The 20,494-nt window shown below is 48.1% G+C and overlaps 1 protein-coding gene across 3 annotated transcripts in view; it reads left to right on the top strand.

Moving 5' to 3' along the window:
- SORD (sorbitol dehydrogenase) overlaps window positions 1–19,050 on the top strand; it is a 34,176-nt gene extending 15,126 nt beyond the window's left edge. For 2 of the 3 annotated variants that reach the window (XM_030578812.1, XM_030578814.1), the window contains 5 exons: window positions 1,760–1,878; window positions 2,374–2,439; window positions 6,237–6,412; window positions 14,073–14,194; window positions 18,733–19,050. In XM_030578812.1, coding sequence (XP_030434672.1) covers window positions 1,760–1,878; window positions 2,374–2,439; window positions 6,237–6,412; window positions 14,073–14,194; window positions 18,733–18,898 — 649 coding nt within the window. In that variant the 3' untranslated portion in view covers window positions 18,899–19,050. Of the gene's footprint in view, window positions 1–1,759; window positions 1,879–2,373; window positions 2,440–6,236; window positions 6,471–14,072; window positions 14,195–18,732 lie in introns of all 3 variants that reach the window. The other variant, XM_030578813.1, reaches the window with a different exon arrangement.
- The last annotated feature ends 1,444 nt before the right edge of the window (window positions 19,051–20,494 follow it).

Raw genomic sequence — 20,494 nt, 5'->3', positions numbered from 1 at the left:
CAAGGATCCTGTAGGATTAGGTCCATAAAGCAATACAGTGTAGTCTGCTTTAGCACAGGTTTATTGATTTTTCTTCAGAAATCTCTGCTGCAATAAACTAGACATTTTCCTGTTAACAAACATAAAGGCCATTTCTCATCTGGGTTTGTATCTGGTACCTAATGAAATGTCATTGTTGGAATTTGAGATCCAATTAATCTGAAAAGGTTTGTCCCTCCCCCTCACTGTCCACTAGAGTGCACTGCTGCTGTCTGGCAGAGGAGGGCTCCTTCAAACTGGGGTCCTAAACAGCCTTTGGAGATACTGGTAGCCCCAACTAGACTATGCTGTTGCTTAGGGCTGATTCTTCACTGTCAGAAGAGTGTAGCTGATTGTGACAGTATTTCTGCTCTGTTAGGACAATTTCCTTCTGTTTGGTCTGTCATTGTTTCCTGGAAAGTCACTGTTTTGATTCATGGGGCGGCTCTCCTCTTGCAAAGGAAGGGAACTTTGATTTGTACTTGAATGAAAAGTGCTTTGGCTAAAACTTTCAAGCTTAGATGCCCAGAATTACCCCTCAGAATCTATATTTAGGCCCCCGAAGTAAAAGTGCCCTGATTTACAGAGCTGTAGTGGGAGTCAGCAGAGTTTCTCTGGCTTTATGCTGCCCAATTGAGATCAGAATCTGCCCCTCTGACCTCAGGCTGCTCCTCTGCTCTCTCAAAGGAGGGGCCTTGTCAGCTGTCACTGCCCTCCATTACCCGATTTTATGGAACACTTTCCTTTCAAATACAGTTTCCAGTACCTGTTTTGTGAGAGCTTCCATTTTCCTGGTAAATTTCTGGAAGGCTGCATTGAGCCCCAGGGAGCTGAGGCTCAACTCTCTTGCAGCTGCTTAGAAGTGTCTGTCTTACAGCAGAATCATACTGTCTGTCTTCCTCCTGCCATGTGCCTTCTGTCATCCTTTACTCCTGTTCCAACTGCATACAAGACACTGCCACTGTGGTTTGGGGGCGTTTGACTCCCTCTTTGCACCAGGTGTTAGTTACTCCACTGACTATGGAGAACCAAGGCCTTCAATTCTTCTTGGGAGACTGAGTGCTAGGACCTAGTTACGAAGTGTTAAACTCTTTGTATATACCACACATTTGTATGAATCTCAGGCCAACCCACTGGTTGAAACACTTCCCACATGTCAGTGACCAGCAATAGAGTATGATGTGGAAATGAATAGGGGGATGTCTGATCTTATGTCCCTTTGCTTTGTGAGCTGAAGTGGCCACCTCTACAAGCTGTAGCATTTCATGGGTCTGACCGGAGTCACCTGGGGGAACACTTCCCTTATTAACCTGAAGAGTGGATGATCTGCAGCACATTCCCCCTCTCCTCCGGGAATAGAACAATGATAGAAGTTGAAGGTGCAGAAGGCTTCTCCCCCGTACCCATCCATGAAGGCAAGGCACACCTCTTCCCCACAGCACATAGTTGAACATCCTCACGAATCACTGCAGCAAACAACAAGCATCATGTTTTCTAGGGTGGGTGCCTAAATTGTGCCTGCCAAAAGAGAGATTGCAGAGTCTGATGGGTATTTAGTTGCATAGTAGCCCCTTATGCAGTGCTCAGGTCTGTGTTTTATTCCAATTATAAGGGCATTTTGCCAGCACAGTTTAGACACTAATCTTTGCAGACTTGGTCTGTGGATTATAAAATGTTAGCTTCATTCCACAACCATTAAAAAGCCCCTATTGTGACTTTCCTGTGTTTCTGATTCTTGCAGGCTTCCAGATAACATCACCTTTGAAGAAGGGGCCCTCATTGAACCACTTTCTGTGGGAATCCATGCCTGCCGAAGAGGCGGAGTCACTCTGGGATCCAAAGTCTTAATCTGTGGGGCTGGTATGGAATAACCCGCCTTGTGCTTCCCACCTGTCATGAGTGCTCTGTCACAGAGAAATGCAACAGAGTGACCAGCCTGGTCTCTAGGTTCAGGATGGAGCATTGTGTGCTGACAACTCCAGTCTCCATGGCCCACATCTCTGTATTGAGGCTGAGGGTGGCCTCGGGCAGCAGTGCACTCCTTGGCCACACTTTGGCCAGCTCTGCTCCAAAATGGATTTGAAGTGTATGTTGTGGCTAAACAGGCAGTTTGGGTGGTAACAAGATACCTAGGAGTCTAGCAGTATTCCTCACTGCCAGCCCCAAACCTGGAGCAATAACAGCCATGCCTGCTGCCATTCTCAGTGCACTGCAGCAGATCATGACATCTGCCGTAATCCCAGTGTCAGTACTCCCTGGAGCTATACCCCCAACACAGCGAACTTTACACTCACTTCACAGTGATTGTGATTTTCCTGCATTCTGACATCTCCTTTTCCTTTCCTGTTGCTCCAGGACCCATTGGGCTAGTTTGCTTGCTCGTCGCCAAGACGATGGGTGCTGCCCAGGTAGTAATCACTGGTAAGATCTTCTTTTAACCCTTAAAATGCCGCCTCGGTCTCACATATCCAAAAAAGGCTGCTCTTCCTGTGTGGCAGGTCACTGTACAAATTAGCAGCAGAAGTGCCAGGTGGGAGGACAAAGCTATGCTAGGTACCCAAGTAAAGATCATCACCTGGTGTCTGTATGAGGCATGTAGGTGTCTTCAGCAGACCTGTTCTCTGTCCAGTTTTTCCTTCTGCATCTTAATGACCAGTAAAGGCAGATATAAATAGGACTGTGCTTATTTAGCACAGGTTTACTGAAATGTTTCCCAGGCCAGAGCCCACATGGAAACTACTAGGAGGATGCAACTGCACCCTTCACAGCTAGGAGTGTGCATGTTCGTCAGTGTTGAAGCATAAAACTGATGTTCCACCTACTCATTAAAGACACGTTCTTCAAAAGTAGTGGTGCTGGCCTTGGAGTTTGTGCCAAATTCCAAATCAGGTAATTACATTCTCCTCTAAATCCTACTGCATCTCATTTGGTATAGTATTCTTTCTGATCTGAATTATTGTATTATTTTGCTGTGCTCTGCTAATCAGCATCCACCCTCCAGAGGTGACTGTGTTTGGAGGATGGACTGATTGCTCTCTATCTAAGTTACAAAGTGCTTTGCCATCCTTGAGGTGCTATAGAAATAAAATCTGTGCATATTGTGACAAATGTTGATTGGTCATCCGCTAAGTTCCATCAAATGGTGAAGCTATCACCGAGCTGACATTTGGTCCTCCCCAAGCCACCTGCATCACAGATGCTGTTAGTCAGACAGCAAGAGGCTCAGAAATGTCCACTGTGGGGCAGTCTTGTTCAAGTGTTTCCCATGTTATCTGTGATGAGGAACAAGATCACCCGTCTTTGAACTTTAGGAGGCTGGCTGCCTTCAGGAAAATACTTTTCATGTTGGCGTTAGGAGGAACGCCTCTCCAACCATTATTTGCCCAGACATTTTTACTGCACTTCCCGGTAGACTATTTTGTTTTCATCATACTTGTAAAATATTTGCCTATAAAACTCTTTATCTGCATAGCACATTTCAAATAGATCTGTTTGTGGAGATATTTTCCTGTTGCGTCTATAGCAGGACATAAATAGCTGAAAGGTAGAATAAATGACGCAGACCCATGCAATGCATTTCTGCTTGCCCAATCTCAGAAAAACTGTTTAAGAATTGGAAAAATTACAGTGAAAGTTACAAAAATGTATTATAAGTATGGAACTGCTTCTGTATGAGGAGAGATTAAAAAGACCGGGGACTGTTCAGCTTGGAAAAGAGATGGCTAAGGGGGAATATGGTAGAGGTCTATAAAATCATGACTGGTGTGGAGAAAGTGAATAAGGAATTGTTATTTGCCCCTTCATGTAACACCAGAACTAGGGCTCACACAATGAGATTAATAGCAGGTTTTAAACAAACAAAAGGAAGTACTTCTTCAAACAATGCACTGTCAACCTGTTGAATTTGTTCCCAAGGGATGTTGTGGAAGCCAAAAGTATAGCTGGGTTCAAAAAAGAATTAGATAAGTTCATGGAGGATAGGTCAGTCAGTGGCTGTTAGCCTGTTTGATCAGGAATTCAACCCTACGCTCTGGGTGTCCCTGGCCTCTAACTGCCAGAAGCTGGGGCTGGATGACAGGGGATGGATCACTCAATAATTGCCCCATTCTGTTCATTCCCTCTGAAGCATCTAGCACTGGCCACTTGTTGGAAGACAGGATACTGGAATAAATGGGCCATTGGTCTGACCCAGTATGGCCGTTCTTATGACTGGTACTTGCAGGTGGAGGGAGCCAGGCATCCATGCCTGCTATAGAGGCAAGTCTCCTAGCTGCTCCCCCTTCAATAAGGAATGGACCTCTAAGTGCTGTCAGGTCCTGCACCGATTATTAAATGGATCATTGTCCCTCTGCTTCAGAGTCTTTCCCCAGCTCTCCTGCTCTTGTGATGAGGCCAAGGATTTTGATGGGGATATCCCTCAGGCCTGTCCTCTCCTTGATGGGGAGGTACGCCTGCCCTTTCTAAAGGCTGTCTTTGTCCCTAGAAGGCTGAAAAGAGCAAACTTATCACCCAGCAACTATGCAATGGCCCAATAAAAATAATGCTAAAAAAGGGAAGGGGACAATTTAGGGCATTCAGGTGGCCTCTCCCCGATTTCCTTTCCACATCCTCATGGAGGATGCTTGGAATCCAACCATGAAACTGGTGTCTCAGCAAAATCCCTCCTTTCCTCCCCTCAGGCTTCACTGCCGGACTTCATGTGCAGAGAGGATGTCCACGGTCATAAGCTGCACCTTAGCAAATAGCCCGCAATGATTTATTACATATGGGAACCCAAAGGTTTCACCACAGTCCTGCATCTGGCAGCCATGCAGTGGTATCCTTCACCATGGATACTGTCCTCCTTTCCAGAGCAGATTTCTTCCCCAAAGACCCAGAGAACCTGAAGCTAAAGGGAACCCTTACAAGAAATTTGGAAACTTCCCTAGCAGCTCTGTGGACTTCCCTCCCCACCACCTGTTTGTCAACTGTGTTACAGTGTGCCGGCCGCAAAGGGAAAGACCCCTCTAGTTAAGAAGAATTCCAGGAGGCCTTAATGCCAGACTCCTAGCAATGGTCTTGTCTCCATGCATTTGCTGCCAAAGTGATGGTATTGAATTCACCAGCAAGGCAAGTTATGGTTAGGCAGCTGGTAGACTGTGATCACTGTGTATTACATGTCTTCATAATTTTCTCACTGTTACTTTATGCTCCTTATGTAAATAAGAAAGTGTTATTTACCCCTTCTCGTAACACAAGAACCAAGCGTCACCAAATGAAATTAATAGGCAGCAGGTTTAAAACAAACAAGAGGAAGGATTTCTGCACACAATGCCCTGTCAACCCAAGCTCCGTGCAAGAGGATGTTGTGAAGCCCAAGACTATAACAGGTTTCAAAAAAGAACTTGATAAGTTCATGGAGGAGAGGTCCATCAATGGCTATTAGCCAGGATGGGCAGGAATGGTATCTCTAGCCTCTGTTTGCCAGAAGCTGGGAATGGGTGATGGGATGGATCACTTTATGATTACATGTTCTGTTCATTCCCTCTGGGGCACCTGGCATTGGCCACTGTCGGAAGACAGGATACTGGGCTAGATGGACCTTTGATCTGATAAAGTATGGCCATTCTTATGCTCTCTCCCATCTGCTTACCCTCTCTGCCAACTGTCTCTTGTCTTGTATGTTGATTTTAAGCAATTTGGAGCAAGGACCCCCTCTTTTATCCATAGTTGTACAGCAGCCAGCACAAAGGGGTCGGGACTTCTAGGCAGTTTACTAATTTGGTACAAATCATGAATAACCATGGTGATAATGTTACATCTGTAGAGAATCTCATTGTCGTCAGGTGCCTGCAGCTGCACCTTTGCTACATGCCTTGGTCAGAATGACTTGTCTGTGGGCTTCAGAATATTAAGACCTCAGCATCTTTGAAAGAGGCAACTTTCCCTGTGGCCAGAATCCTGTTGGCATCTCTTGTGCCTTTAAGTTGCTTGTTGCACATCTTTCCCCACCAGCCCAGAGAGAAGAACTGATCTCCTACCCCATCCATGCACCATCAGGTTGAGGGAGTTCTGAAGGGGAACCAGACTTTTTCACCCAATGTGCCTGCATTGTGTGCATACAGTGTGCCCATGTCCCACTGGGCATGCTTGCTGCAGGACCTCTCAGTGTGACATCTTTTCTTGCATGATGTTTTTCGGCCAGCTGCAGTTCTGTGATTTATTTCTTCCTTCCCCAGATTTATCCACCTCCCGCCTGGAAAAAGCCAAAGAGATCGGGGCAGATTTCACCATTCAGATAAAGAAAGAGACCCCAAAGGACATGGCCTGCATGGTGCAAGGTTTGCTTAACTGCATGCCTGACATAACCATGGAGTGCTCCGGGGCAGAGGCCAGCATCCAAACTGGCATTTACGTGAGTTCTTCCTTCCCCTATCCAAGATCAGTGCCGGCATTTACTTCTCTCTTTTCAGGTTGGTCATTCGAGTGGCTAAAAATAAAATAAGAGGTGAAACTGTGTGAGAAACCCACTTTACTGGCCAGAGTCCACTACCAGCAGGGCAGTCAATGCATGACAATGGAGATTTCAGCCCTTTGCTGGCGCGCAGCCACTTGTTCAGGCAGATGGAGGGCTGCATCCACCATAGTGTCCCTGAGGCCACTTGGCTTAATTTACCTTGTGGTGGATCTGTGTCAGAGCCAAGGCTTGCAATGGAGCTGTCAGTCCTCTGTGCCACCTTAAGTAGACTTAGTGGTAGATAGCATATGTAGATAGCATTTACTTGCCTCTAACTTGTGTGCTTGTATCTCAAGGCAGAACTTAGTTGAGTGTGCGTATGCAGAAATAATAATATTGCTCTGCTCCCCTCCAGGAGAGCTGAGTTCTGTGTTATGGGGTAGCTATGCCCTCCCCATGCTGTCAGGGACTGGGAGTGCTCTTTTCCTCTGTGGAGGGGACCTTGGCCTAAATATTCCAAAGCTGCTATGATTTTTGGGTGCCTACCTTTAAAGAAGCCTTAATTTCACAGGGCAGGTGCTCAATAATTTCTGAAAACTAGGTCCTTTTAGGACGTCCCTAGTTGGGTCCCTAGACTCTCTGACTACATAGGCCCTGATTTGTATTTCCAGGGAAGGTCTCTGGCTTATGTTGCAGTACTCTGTGCTGAGATGTGGCATAGAGAGGGTGCTGAGTTCTCTATGCGTTGTGTCTGCTTCTTGCTGCTTCACCTCTCCTGTTTGTAGATGTCAATGTTGGCCATTGATTGAGGCGAGCAGCTCCACTTCCCTTGCAGCTAGCAGCACGCAGCATGCAAGAGAGAGAGGGTTGCGTCAGCCCAAGGGAACATGTTGTGTTGGCTTCCAATTGGCCATGGTCTCCTGTGGGTAATGGTGATTGGCAGAACTGTTGTGTTTTCCTATCCTTGACTGATGTTGTGTTTTCCCATCCTCCTCCTGCCTTGCTGACTTCTACAGTATCTCCTTCAATGGCTCGTCATCTCCCCACTCCATTATCTGTTAGCATCCCCCAATTTGTCATATGTCCCCTCTTCATCTTTCATATACTCTCCTCACTGCTTCCTGTGTCTCCTCCCACTCATGACTTGCTCTCACTCCTCCCGAGCCTGGAATTGTCTCCCAGATTTTGTCCACCAAGCACCTTCTTCTTCTCTCTTACTCTGATTTCATCTTCAGACCCAGCTTTCCCAGGACTATCGGGTTCTCCCCTGTGCACACTGTCCTTTGGCCTGTGTATGTGTGCATTGTTTGCCTTGTGAGCTTTTCTGGGCAACTTGCTTCATGTACCCTTTGTACCCTAGCAGCGCTGCTGGAAGACTAGTTGTAGTAAGAACTTGGAGCACTGAAATGAAGCCAAGTAAGTGAAAATGCAGGCTGAATCACAGGGCCATACCCCCTACTGTGCATTCTGCTGGGATGTAGAATGGTGCAGACAGAACACAGGGTAATGTATTCTAGGGAACAGCTCTGACTTGATGGGCCTTTTCCATCTCTAGGCTCTCAAGCACTGGTCCCATCTTCCCCTCAGTCTTTGTGCAGGATTCTCATTGCTATCCATGAGATTGCCATAGCAATGCTAGTATTTCTGCCTACAGTTATGGGTCTGATCATCGTTCAGATGGCTTCTGGTTATAAATCATAGCCAGCATGGATTTGTCAAGAACTAATCATAACAAACCAATCTAATTTCCTTCTTTGACAAGGTTACTCACCTAATGCTACGGGGAAGCTGTAGATCTGATATATCTTGATTTTAGTAATGCTTTTGACTAGGGCTGTCGATTAAGGGCAGTTAACTCACGCAATTAACTAAAAAAAATTAATTGCAGTTTTAATCGCACTGTTAAACAATAGAACACCAATTGAAATGTATTAACTATTTTGGATGTTTTTCTGCATTTTCATATATATTGTATTCTGTGTTGTAATTGAAATCAAAGTGTATATTATTTTTTATTACAAATATTTGCCCTGTTAAAATGATAAACAAAAGAAATAGTATTTTTCAGTTCACCTCATACAAATACTGTAGTGCAGTGGTTCTCAAACTGTGGGTTGGGACACAAAAGTGGGTCGCAACCCCATTTTAATAGGGTCACCAGGGCTGGCTTAGACTTTCTGAGGCGTGGGACTGAAGCCGAAGCCCAATCCTTACTGCCCGGGGCTGAAGCCAAAGCCCAAGGACTTCAACCCTGGGCGCTGGGGGCTGGGGCTCAGATTACAGGCCCTCTGTCTGGGCTGAAACCTTTTGGCTTTGGTCCCCAACCCGGGGTGGTGGGGCTTGGGTGGGCTCAAGCTTCAGTCTCTTCTCCTGGGTTCATGTAATAGTTGATTTGCAGATTTGACAAAACGCAAGCAGAACCCGTCATCAGCATGGACGCATGTCCCCGGGAATGGTGGTTGAAGCATGAAGGGGCATATCAGTCTTTAGTGCATCTGGCACGTAAGTATCTTGTGGTGCTGGCTACAACAGTGCCATGAGAATTCCTGTTCTCACTTTCAGGTGACATAAACAAGAAGTAGGCAGCATTATCTCCTGCAAATGTAAAGAAACTTATTTGTCTGAGTGATTGGCTGAACAACAAATAGGACTGAGTGGACTTGCAAGCTCTAAAATGTTATATTGTTTTATTTTTGAATGCAGGTTTTTTAATACATAATTTTACATCTGTGAATTCAACTTTAATGATAAAGAGATTGCCCTACAGTACTTGTATTCGATTAATTGAAAAATACAATTTCTTTTGTTTTTTTACAGTGCAAATACTTAAATATAAAGTCAGCACTATACACTTTGTATTGTGTTGTAGTTAAAATCAATATATTTGAAAATGTAGAAAACATTCAAAAATATTTAAATAAATGGTATTCTATTATTGTTCAACAGTGTGATTAATTGCGATTGATTTTTCTAATTGCGCAATTAATTGCAATTAATTTTTGATCACTTGACAGCCATACTTTTGACACAGTCCCACATTACATTCTCATAGTCAAACTAAGGAAATATGGTCTAGATGAAATGACTATAAAAGTGGGAGTACAAATGATTGAAAGACTGCTCAAAAAGTAGTTAGCAATGGGGATTGGTCCTGCTTTGAGCAGGGGGTTGGACTAGATGACCTCCTGAGGTCCCTTCCAACCCTGATATTCTATGATTCTATGGTTTGCGGTCAAACAGGGAGGCCTATCTGGTGTGGTTCTGCAGAAGTTAGTCCTGAGTCTGGTACTCATCAATATTTTCATTAATGACTTGAATGATACAGCAGAGACCATGCTTATAAAATTTGTAGATGACTCCAAGCTGGGATGGTTGGCAAGTAATTTGAAGGGCAGGCTTAGAATTCGAAACAGACTTGACAAATAGGAGAATTGGTCTGAAATCAACAAGATGAAATTCAATAAAGGCAAGTGCAAAGTACTGTACTTAGGAAGGAAAAATCAAATGCACCAATACAACATGGGGGATAATTGGCTAGGTGGTAGCACTGCTGAACAGGAGCCAGGGGTTAGCGTAGATCACAAATTATGAGCCAGCAATGTGATGAAGTTGCAAAAAAGGCTTTCATTTTAGGGTGTATTAACAGGAGTGTCATTTGTATTACATGGGATGGAATTGTTCTGCTCTGCTCGGCTCTGGTGTGGCCTCAGCTGGAGTATTGTGTCCAGTTCTGAGTGCTGCACTTCAGGAAAGATATGGACAACCTGGAGAGAGTCCAGAGAACAACAAAAATGATAAAACATTTAGAAAACCTAACGTATGAGGGAAAGTTATAAAAACTGGACACGTTTAGTCTTGAGAAAAGACTGAGGAGGGACCCGATAATGGTCTTCAGATATGTTAAGAGCTGTTATAAAGAGGACTGTGATCAATTGCTCTCCATGTCTGCTGAAAGCAGGGCAAGAAGTAATCAGCTTAGTCTGCAGCAAGGGAGATTTAGGTTACATATTAGGAAAAACTTTCTAACTCTAAGGGTAGTTAAGCTCTGGAACAGGCTTCCAAGGGAGTTTGTGGAATCCCTATCACTGGAAGTTTTAAGAACCAGTAGGACAGCCTAGGTTTACTTGGTCCTGCCTGAGTGCAGGGGGCTGGACAGAATGACCTCTTGAGGTCCCTTCCAGCCCTACATTTCCATGCTGTCCTGACTAGATGATCACATGAACTCTCCCTCTGATGTAATATTAACGTACTATGAGTCTATATTTACTACAGAAAACATTACCATTGTTTACACTGACCCAGGGCCGGTGCAAGGAAGTTTCACGCCCTAGGCAAAACTTCCACCTTGCACCCCCACTCCCACGGCAGCTAACTGAGCCCCCCACCTGGGGAGCCCCACCCCCCGCAGCAGTTACCCCCCCCCACCGCGACAGCTAACCCCTCTCCCCCCTGCCTTCCCCATGGCAACTAACCCTGCCTGGGGAGACTTCCCCCTGCCCCCGGCAGCTTACCCTGCCTGGGGAGACCTCCTGTGGAAGCTAACCCTGCCTGGGTAGCCCGCCCCAGCTCACCTCGGCTCCGCCTCCTCCACTGCGCTGCTCTAATTCTCCTTCCCGCCCAGGCTTGCGGTGCTGATTGGAGGAGACTTAGAGCTGGGCTGCGTGCTCAGCGGAGGGGGCAGAGCAGAGGTGAGCTGGGGCAGGGAGCGGTTCCCCTGTGTGCCCCCCCTCGTTATTGCGGGCAACCCTCTCTGCACGCCCCCCACCCAGCTCACCTCCACCTCCTCGCCTGAGGGGACTTTTAGGCACCACCAGCCACTAGGCGCCCTAGGCTGCCACCTAGTTTGCTAAATGGTTGCACCGGCCCTGCACTGACCTTACTGATTTTGCAATCAGAGTCTTGGCAATTGCTAAATTAAATAAAGACCTATTTGCATAAGTTTTCTGTGACTAACCAAGATAAGTGAAGCCTAGAGGAAGTAGTGCCCAGAAGCACTGGGATTCTGAAACAAGCTGCAGTACAGCTAGCTTCTGTATCTGGAGCGCTGCAAGAGAACCCAGCCAAACCTCTGCTGGCATGACTGAAACACCAGCCCCCAGGAAACAACAGACACGCAGTGGCCTTGTGGGGAATTTCACATTGAGGAAGATATTGAGGCCTGTCCTATGCAGCTTCATTAACAACCTCAGGGCTCAACTGTGTCATGTAGCACAGGTCAGTGTTAGGGGCACTACAGAGCAGTTGTGCCCCAGCCACAGCTCAGGGAGCCAGAATTCCCCTGCTGCAGCTGCTGCTACACCTGCTGCTGTGCCAGTCCTGCCTGGAGTCTTGTAGTGTCAGGCACTGCAGCGGTCTGGTGTTTGTATGGGCTGTAAAGGGGGAGCACGTTCCTTGACCCATCTCTCTCACTGTGCACTGGCCTTGTGAGAATAGCAGATCACAGGGGTCATTTGGCAGAGCCCCAGTATCTCCAACTCTGCAGCCTAGTAACAACAGTAACAGTGGGATTTTGGTGTCTCTTGCACTTTGTGTGCAAAGTGTGTGGGGGACTGTGACCTAGCCTCATATCTGAGATTGGACTCTGATTCACATTCTGGTTTGGCAGCAGCATCTTTTCCTGGGAACCTCTGCTGGGAGAAGGGGAACAGTGTCACTTTTCTGCTGGGGTCTAGAGCACTTTGGAACCTGTCAGCAGTCATGTATGCCTGTGCACATAACAGCACTTGTGGCTAAGCAGTGTTTTCTTCAGAAAACTTCTTAATCCCAGGCTTGAAAGAGAATGGATCCTTCTTGGGTCAGGTGCCAAGAGCCAGGAATATAGCCCAGGTGGGTTATTGAAGGCCCATTGAGAACATCAGTACGTTGTATGTACTATGGAGCAACTGAGAGTGTTATTTAGAGATCCAAACTAATGCCCTGGTATGCAGCACAGTTTCTGGCATAATAAATACATCAATAGATGTGCAGGTTATTATTAGACATTCTGAGCATTCCTGCGGGAAATTATTTTATCAACTTTAATATTTTGACAGCATAGTGTTGTGGCAGGGCAGTGAACTGTGGCTCAAAAAGGCTGAGCTCTAATCTCACTCTGGACACTGCAGTGCTTTGTGGCCTTGAACCCTGCCTGTTCCCCTTTCTGTCCAGCTTGTCTGTTTAGATTCTAATTTCTGGGGCCGGAGCCCCGCTCTTGCTTGGGGCCTCTGGATGCTACCGTTACACAAGTAATTAATAAGAGTAATTGAGACAGTTTGTTTCTTAGGCCTTGTCTGCACGGGTGTTTCAGCCACTAGTGGAGCAGCCCAGTAGAAGGCCCCAGTGTAGGGGTAATTATTTCAGTGCTGTGCAGGTTGCACCTGTTCACCTTACCCTTAGGCTCTGCCCCAGTGCCTTTCTCCCTGAACTAGCAGGGACTCCCTTGCCAGAGGTCCTTAGGACCCATACATAGAGCTCAATAGGAAAAACAATTCAGCTCCACACATGTATTGTCTTTTCCTGGTAAGCTCTGCAGGGCTTGAGGGAGAGCAATGTGCTTCTCCACAGCCTGCTCACTGCTCTGCCTGTCCTGGCCACTTTCTGTCCCCTCCTTGTGTGTTGACAAAGAGCTGCGGAGTGTCACCTTGGGACTTAGAAGGGTAGGAGAATGGGACAGCTCTGTGCACAGGATGATGGGGAAGAGGATCTGGGTGGTTTTATTGGAAACTGTCTGAAACGTCAAAAGCACCTATGGGTATGTCTACACTTGGAGCTGGGAGTGTGCTTCCCATCTGCAGGAGGCATACTTGTGCGAGCTGTCATCAAGCTAGTGTGCTAAAGAGAGACTGTAGCTGTGGCAGTGTGGACTGCAGGATGGGCCAGCTGCACCAAGTACAAGCCTGTACATGCTTTAGGGCAGTGGTTCTCAAGCTGTGGGGTAGGCCTTCCAACAGAGGCGCGGGAATGTGTCAGGGGAGGTGTGAACTCTGTGCTTTTTTTTCAAGAGCTGTGGCTGTCAGCCCCTGGTGAGTGGGCTCATAAAGAAAGGCTGTACACACCCAGGAAGTGGGGAGAAAGGGGACAGCCAGAGACACACCACTTAGCTTCAGGCTCTTCTCCCCCGGCCCAACTTTCACCGGGAGGCAGCCCAGGCTCAGGTCTCTCCTTCCACCCACTTCCCCAATCCTTTACTTGGAGGCAGTGGGGTTCTGGCTGTCAGCTCTGGGGTGGCAGCAGCAACGCAGAACTAAGGATGGCAATGGGATACTAAGTCTGCTGTGAAAAGTGATATTGACAAATACCACTTTTCACATTGTCACCCTTACTTCTGTGCTGCTGCTGGCAGGGCTGTGCCTTTAGAGCTGGGCACCCAGCAAGCAACCTCTGTTCGCCACTCTGCCTGGGTATATGCGCTGGGGGGAAACGGAGTGGCGAGGTAGGAGGGTGTAAATGACTACAGACACACAGAAGTGGGGACACGATCAAAGAAGTTTGAGAATCACTGCTTTAGGGTATCAACTCTTTTTATAGCCTGCTCAGAAGCCTGGCAGCAATGTCCATTTTCGCTACATACGCAGGAGCTTCTCACCTTCCATGGGCAGGCAGCATTTGCATTTATTTTGTTTCTGTTATTCCTTCTCAGGCCACTCGCTCGGGCGGGACCCTGGTTCTGGTGGGGCTGGGACCGGAGATGGTCCATGTCCCCATCGTGAATGCTGCTGTGCGGGAAGTGGATATCAAGGGGATATTTCGCTACTGCAATACGTGAGTATTGGTCAGGGTGCACTGGCATGCCAACAGACTACTCCATTGTCCATGAAGGAATTAATTCCTCCACAAGGAAGGAGGAAATGGAAGACCTGTAATATTCCCCTTCTAATCACTCCTTCTCAGGACAATGTAAATGTCCCTGTTGCAAAGCGGGGTCCTTGTCAGACCATCAGCCCCACTCCTCCTGCATCACACGTCCTGGAGACTGGCTGGCTTTCCAAGTGACACTGCAACATTTTAGGGAAACTGGCAAATGTGTGCACTGCAAACCTGCTCCCATTTCAACACAGGAATGGTGGGGATAGGTGAAGCAGTGGGAGCCAGGCAATGGGTGAGGTGGGGGAATAGACAATGGGGGTTGAGTGGAAAGATGGGGACCAGGAGATGGGTAAGGAGTTGGAGGTGGGACTGGAGGATAGGTGGGGGCCAGCGGATGGGGGATGAGGTGGGAGCTGGACGATAAGGAATCGATGAGGAGAGGGTTGTGTGGTGAGGTTGGGGCTGGGAGATGGATGAGGAAGTGGCCAGTGCATGAGGAGTAGGAGCTGGGCGATAGAGAATCAGTGAGGAGGTGGTGGCCAAGGGATCCGTGGGGAGGTGGGCAGTGCAGGATGGATACGGGATGGGTGGGGAGCTGAGCACTGGGAGATAGAGGATGAGTGAACCTATGGGGGTGGGTAGATGAGGGCCAGAAGTTGGGTGAATAGGTGGGGAGATGAGGTGGTGGTGAGGAAATAGGGGGTGGGCAATGGAGGATGGGTGAGAGGTGTCCATGAGGCAATCTCTGTAATGAGATATGGTCTGTGCTGGGAAGAAGTTTGAGAGCTTTGCTTTCACGCAGATAGACCCAAATCTCATTATTGGCTGCAAAATTATCAAACCCTCTGAAAATCCTGTTATACGTGTGTTTTGGCCTCTTGTGGCAGTGAGATATGAACCTGGATTTAACAACCAATCCTGCAGATCTAGAGGTAAAAATAAGATCCTACTTGTTTGTGTCCTATAACTAGGGCCTTACTAAATTCATGGTGCATTTTGGTCAATTTCACAGTCATAGGATTTAAAAAATAAAAAATTTCATGGTTTCAGATATTTAAATCAGAAATTTCATGGTATTGTAACCCTGGGGGTCCTAACCCAAAAAGAGGTGGTGGGGAGGGGGATTGCAAGGCTATTGCTGGGAGATCATGATGTTGCCACCCTTACTTCTGTGCTACTTCCTTCAGAGCTGGGCAGCTGGAGGGCAGCTGCTGGCCAGGTGCCCAGCTCTGAAGGCAGCACCACCACCAGCAGCAGTGCAGAAGTGAGGGTGGCAATACCATACATGTCACCCTGACTTCAGAACTGGACTACCAGACAGCAGATGTGGAGCTTCCTGCAGCCAGGGGACGTTCCCAGAGATGGGTCTGACATGGCCTCAGAAGCGGCCCGTTCAGAGGAAAAGGAAGTCCTATTCATCCCCAGCCTGTCTGGGGCTAGCAGCTGGAGCCCAGCAGACAGTAAGAGCCCCCAGCTGGGGTGCCCTCAGCCTTGTCCCTTCCTGGCTCCACACCCAGTGCTTGGGAGTTAAAGGGGCCTTGGACTGACTCCGTGTGTGTGGGAGGGGGTGACCATGGCACTCCCCAGATCACAAGGCCTTGGGTAGTTGCCCACTCGTCCATATGTAAGGCCAGTCCTGACACACACACACACACACACACACTCATTTCTGCACTGCTGCTGGGAGTGACATTGCCTTCAGAGCTCAGCTCCCTGTCAGCAGCTACTGCTCCCTGGCCGCCCAGCTGTGAAATCTGATCTCCCCTACAATAGCCAGATTTCACCAGGGCGATCAGATTTCATGGTCCATGATGCATTTTTCATGGCAGTGAATTTGGTAGGCCCTTACCTATGACAAGCTTGATCCAGTCTTGCTAGTTTGGTGATTTTGCACTTAGTCTAGGCTGTAGTTTCCCAGCTCTGATCTCCAGGGGTTTTTTCATGGAATTGTCATGTGATTTATGGCAATTTAATTCTGAAAGAATGGCTGAATAAAGAAGACACAAATTTAGACCTCATCTATGCAGTTTTACATTCTGTCTATGCCGGACGTGGGCAAACTATGGCCTGTGGGCCACATCCGGTCTGCAGGATCCGTCCTGCCTGGCCCCTGAGCTCCTGGCCGGGGAATCTAGTCCCCAGCCCCTCCCCCGCTGTTCCCCCTTGTCTGCAGCCATGCCACCATGTGGGCTGTGCTCTGGCCCGCCGCTCTTGCTGGGCAACATGGGGAGTGCAGCTGGCTCTGGCTGGGTGTCACAGCTGCAAGCTCCTGCTGCTGGTAAAGGGGCAGGGAGCGGGGGGTGGATGGGTTGGCTAAGGGAGCAGGGGATCCTGGGAGGCAGTCAGGGAGGAGGGGGCAGCTGGATGGAGCAGAGGTTCTGCAGGGGGTGGTGGTCAGGGGATGGGGAACAGGGAGGGCTGGGAGTGGGAGTCCCAAGGGGCCTGTCAGGGGGCAGGGATGTGGATAGGGGTTGGGAGGGCAGTCAGAGGACGGGGAGCAGGGGGGGTTGGATAAGGGCATGGGATCCCAGGGGGCAGTTAGGGGCGGGCAGTTAGGGGCGGGCAGTCCCGGGAGTTGGTGGTCAGGGGATGAGGAGCAGAGGGTGGTTAGATAGGGGCTGGGAGTCCTGGGGGGGCTGCCAGGGGGCAGGGTTGTGGATAAGGGTCAGGGCAGTCAGGAGACAGGGAGCAGGGAGGTTGGATGAGGGCGGGGGTCCTAGGAGGGGAGAGTCAGGGGACAAGGAGCAGCAGGGGTTGGATGGGTTGGGGGTTCTGAGGAGGGCAGTCAGGGGGCAGGAAGTGGGAGGGGGCAAGGGTGTTTGGGGAGGTACAGCCTTCCCTGCCCGGCCCTCTATGCAGTTGCACAAACCCAATGTGGCCCTCAAGCCAAAAAGTTTGCCCACCCCTGGTCTATGCTGTAGAAACAGCCATGTTGATGGCTGTAGGTCAGTCTCACAGCGTAGATGGGACTGAGCTGTGCTTTACCCTGTCTCTGAAGCAGGCTGTAACTTTGGTCTCACTGGTATGGCAGAGCTGGGTTTAGTTTTATGTAGCAATTTGTCTCTTCAAGTCCTTCCTTTTCTTTAGTAGGGACTGATCTCCAGAGATTTTCCTATTCTTTATTCTTAGCTACAGCCAGGCTTCCCTGGGGAGCTGTCTAATTGGAAGGTTTGTTTCTGTGTTGGTTTGTTAGCTCCCATCATCTCTCTGTCGAATTCTAGCTTTTTCCCAGGCGGAGATTGAGCTGTAAGCCAATACAAGTGCAATACAACCCATGGAAGCTACTCTGTGAATTTCTGTGCTCCTCTTACCCCCAAAGGGGGCAGTATTGGCACGCACCCAAGCAGTTATCTGTGGATACACACCACTGGCTCCTTAAATGCATTGAACTCTAAGTGAACCATTTGAGCTAAAAACACAGTAGAGATGCCAGAGGTCTCTATTTTACCTAAAAGCAGCAAAGAATCCTGTGGCACCTTATAGACTAACACATTTTGGAGCATGAACTTTCGTGGGTGAGTACCCACTTCCTCAGATGCATGCATCTGAGGAAGTGGGTACTCACCCACAAAAGCTCATGCTCCAAAACGTCTGTTAGTCTATAAGGTGCCACAGGATTCTTTGCTGCTTTTACAGATCCAGACTAACACGGCTCCCCCACGATTTTACCTAGTAACCAACATGTGTAATCAAGGAGGCAGAGCGATAAAGGAGCAGCGTGCAGCACTGATATTTTTTTTCAAACTTCATTTTGCTGTGGTTTGAATACACAGTAACTCCCAATGCTTGTCACTTATTCTGCTGGAGCAGACCACAGCTAGCTGTCCCATGTGAACAGCGTGCATAACCGTTGGCTCAGTATTATTACTATACTCACTTTGGAGTCATTACCTTATACACAAAACCTCATAAACCCTTGGCCAATGCTAGCTCAGTGCTTCCAAACAGAAAGACTATGGTGGTGGTTTATAGCAGGCAGAGAATCATAGGATGTAAAAGAGCTGCAAGCAGAGGGCTCAGTCGAGGTCCTTTGACCTCCAAGAGGCACTGTGCTTCATGGAGCTCCTGGAGTTCTCCCTGCTCCATCCCTGAACGGGTGCAGTGTGTGTGCTACCTTCTGAGCCTGGCCTGCTCTGCTTGCCAGTGTGGAAGGTGGGGACAGGGCAGAGCCATGGACCTGGCCTGGCCCATACAGTCCCTGCTAATCAGGAGCAGGCTTTGCACTCTGCTTGAGAGCTGAGTCCTGAAGCCTTTTGCATGATTTTATGGGAGTGACATATGGAACTGGGCTCTAAAGAAATCGCTTCTCGCCTGTTTAGCAATAACTGAGGAAGGCCCCTGCAGACCTGTCATATCCTGTTTCTGAGCGTTGTAAGAATGCTGCCTCATGTCTGGATGGTTCTTATGCAATTATGCAGATCTGCTGGTCAATATACAAATTCCCTAGACCTAGAAGGCTACCCTTATCTTTCGCTGTTTGTGTTCCCTTCCAGGTGGCCCATGGCGATTGCTATGCTTGCATCCAAGAGAGTGGACGTCAAGCCTTTGGTTACACACCGCTTCCCTTTGGAAAAAGCGCTGGAGGCCTTTGAGACAACCAAGAAGGGCTTGGGGGTGAAAGTTATCCTGAAATGTGACCCCAGTGACCAGAATCCCTGAAGCATGGCACTGCACTCCTCCCCTATTATACTGCCTGGCTTAAAGATGAAGAATGAGCTCTCTAGAGAGATGGGAAATGTAATGATAAGTTTATAAGTAGTATATAGTGTTCGAGGAATAAAGTTTTGGTCACCTGTTGTGCAGACAGTGCATTGAAGGAAAAGGGATTATTGGTTAAGGATATTTACAGATTTTTAGCTGCTTAAACGGGGAACCACTATTTGGAAACCAAATTTAGACCAGAATCCTCCTCTCAGATCCATACAGGAGATCTTGGCTCAGTCTTCTTCCCCTGTAAATGCAGCTCACTGAGGATCCTGAGAGGAGAACTTTTCTCCTGGAGAGGACCTGTTGGTATTCACCTCTTCTCTAATAGACTAGACATTCTGAAGACCAGAGATCTCTCTAGTTGTGTATCAGACAAAGGGCTTCACCCTGCCCACTTGCACTGAAGAACCACCTACGTCACATCTGGGATTTGTACATGCTGAAGCACTGAATAAGAGTTTCACACACTTGACTCCTGTTAATGGCAATGAAAGTTGTGCAGAATAGTTTGTCTGGGCCCCTATTCAAGGCTGGGACAATAGTATCCTGGGTCAAGATTTGTTCTAAACTGGTGTTGGGCCTGTTCGGTGCGGTCAGACCTGTGTACAGTCCCCAGCAAAGCAGAGTTATGGAATACTAATACTTGAATACTCTGTCTGTCAGGACTCTACAAACATGGAATGAAGTCTGGGCATTTCAGCTCTGTGGGATGTTCTTTGGCATTCATGTTGTAAATGGGGGGAGGGGCAGCTGAGTGGTTTGAGCATTGGCTTACTAAACCCAGGGTTGTGAGTTCAATCCTTGAGGGGGTCATTTGGCAATCTATGGCAAAAAAAATCTGCCTGGGGATTGGTTCTCCTTTAAGCAGCATGTTGGACTAGATAATCTCCTGAGGTCCCTTCCAAGCTTGATATTCTATGATTTTCTTTTTGGGGGGAGGGGGGAGGGATAGCTCAGTGGTTTGAGCATTTAACAAGACACATGCCGTTCAGGCTCCAGCAGTCACAACGCACTTGCAAGAGAAACCAGCCATGGCTACTCCATCACCGAGGCCATGGCTACTCCATCTTTCCCCACCTAGACATCTCCACCTGTGGGAGGAGTGTGGAGGCTGCAGAGCAGACACTCTTAGACATTCTTACAACCAGCAGAATTAGGTTCCACGGTAGTGCAAAAAGGCTACATTTACAGCTTCTGCTGCGGAGAATTACAGATCCAGATTTTGCAACACAGGATACAAAGATGGGTTGGGCAGCCCCCTTTTCTCCCAGTGAAAAGTGAGCATTGGGGAAGGAAAGGCAGCCTCACAAGAGTTTCCATGGGTTTATTGGGGGTTTTTAGCACAGGAGGTTGTACTGAAGAGGTGAAGTCTGCAATGCTTATCCATCCACTGCACCAGCCCTGTGCACACTGTCCCTGCACAATGAGAATGGAAGGCTTTAAGCTAGGGGCTGGGCTGATCTGCCCGGGGGAGAGGCAGAGGCTAGTCACTAGAGGGATTTAGCCACTTTGATGAAATAATAATTCATGAAAAATGTTTTGTTCTTA

The sequence above is a fragment of the Gopherus evgoodei genome, chromosome 10, assembly GCF_007399415.2.
Source record: "Gopherus evgoodei ecotype Sinaloan lineage chromosome 10, rGopEvg1_v1.p, whole genome shotgun sequence".
In the NCBI taxonomy this organism is placed as follows: Eukaryota; Metazoa; Chordata; order Testudines; family Testudinidae; genus Gopherus; species Gopherus evgoodei.
Note: the sequence above shows the minus strand (reverse complement) of the source record. Positions and strands in the feature narration are given on the sequence as shown.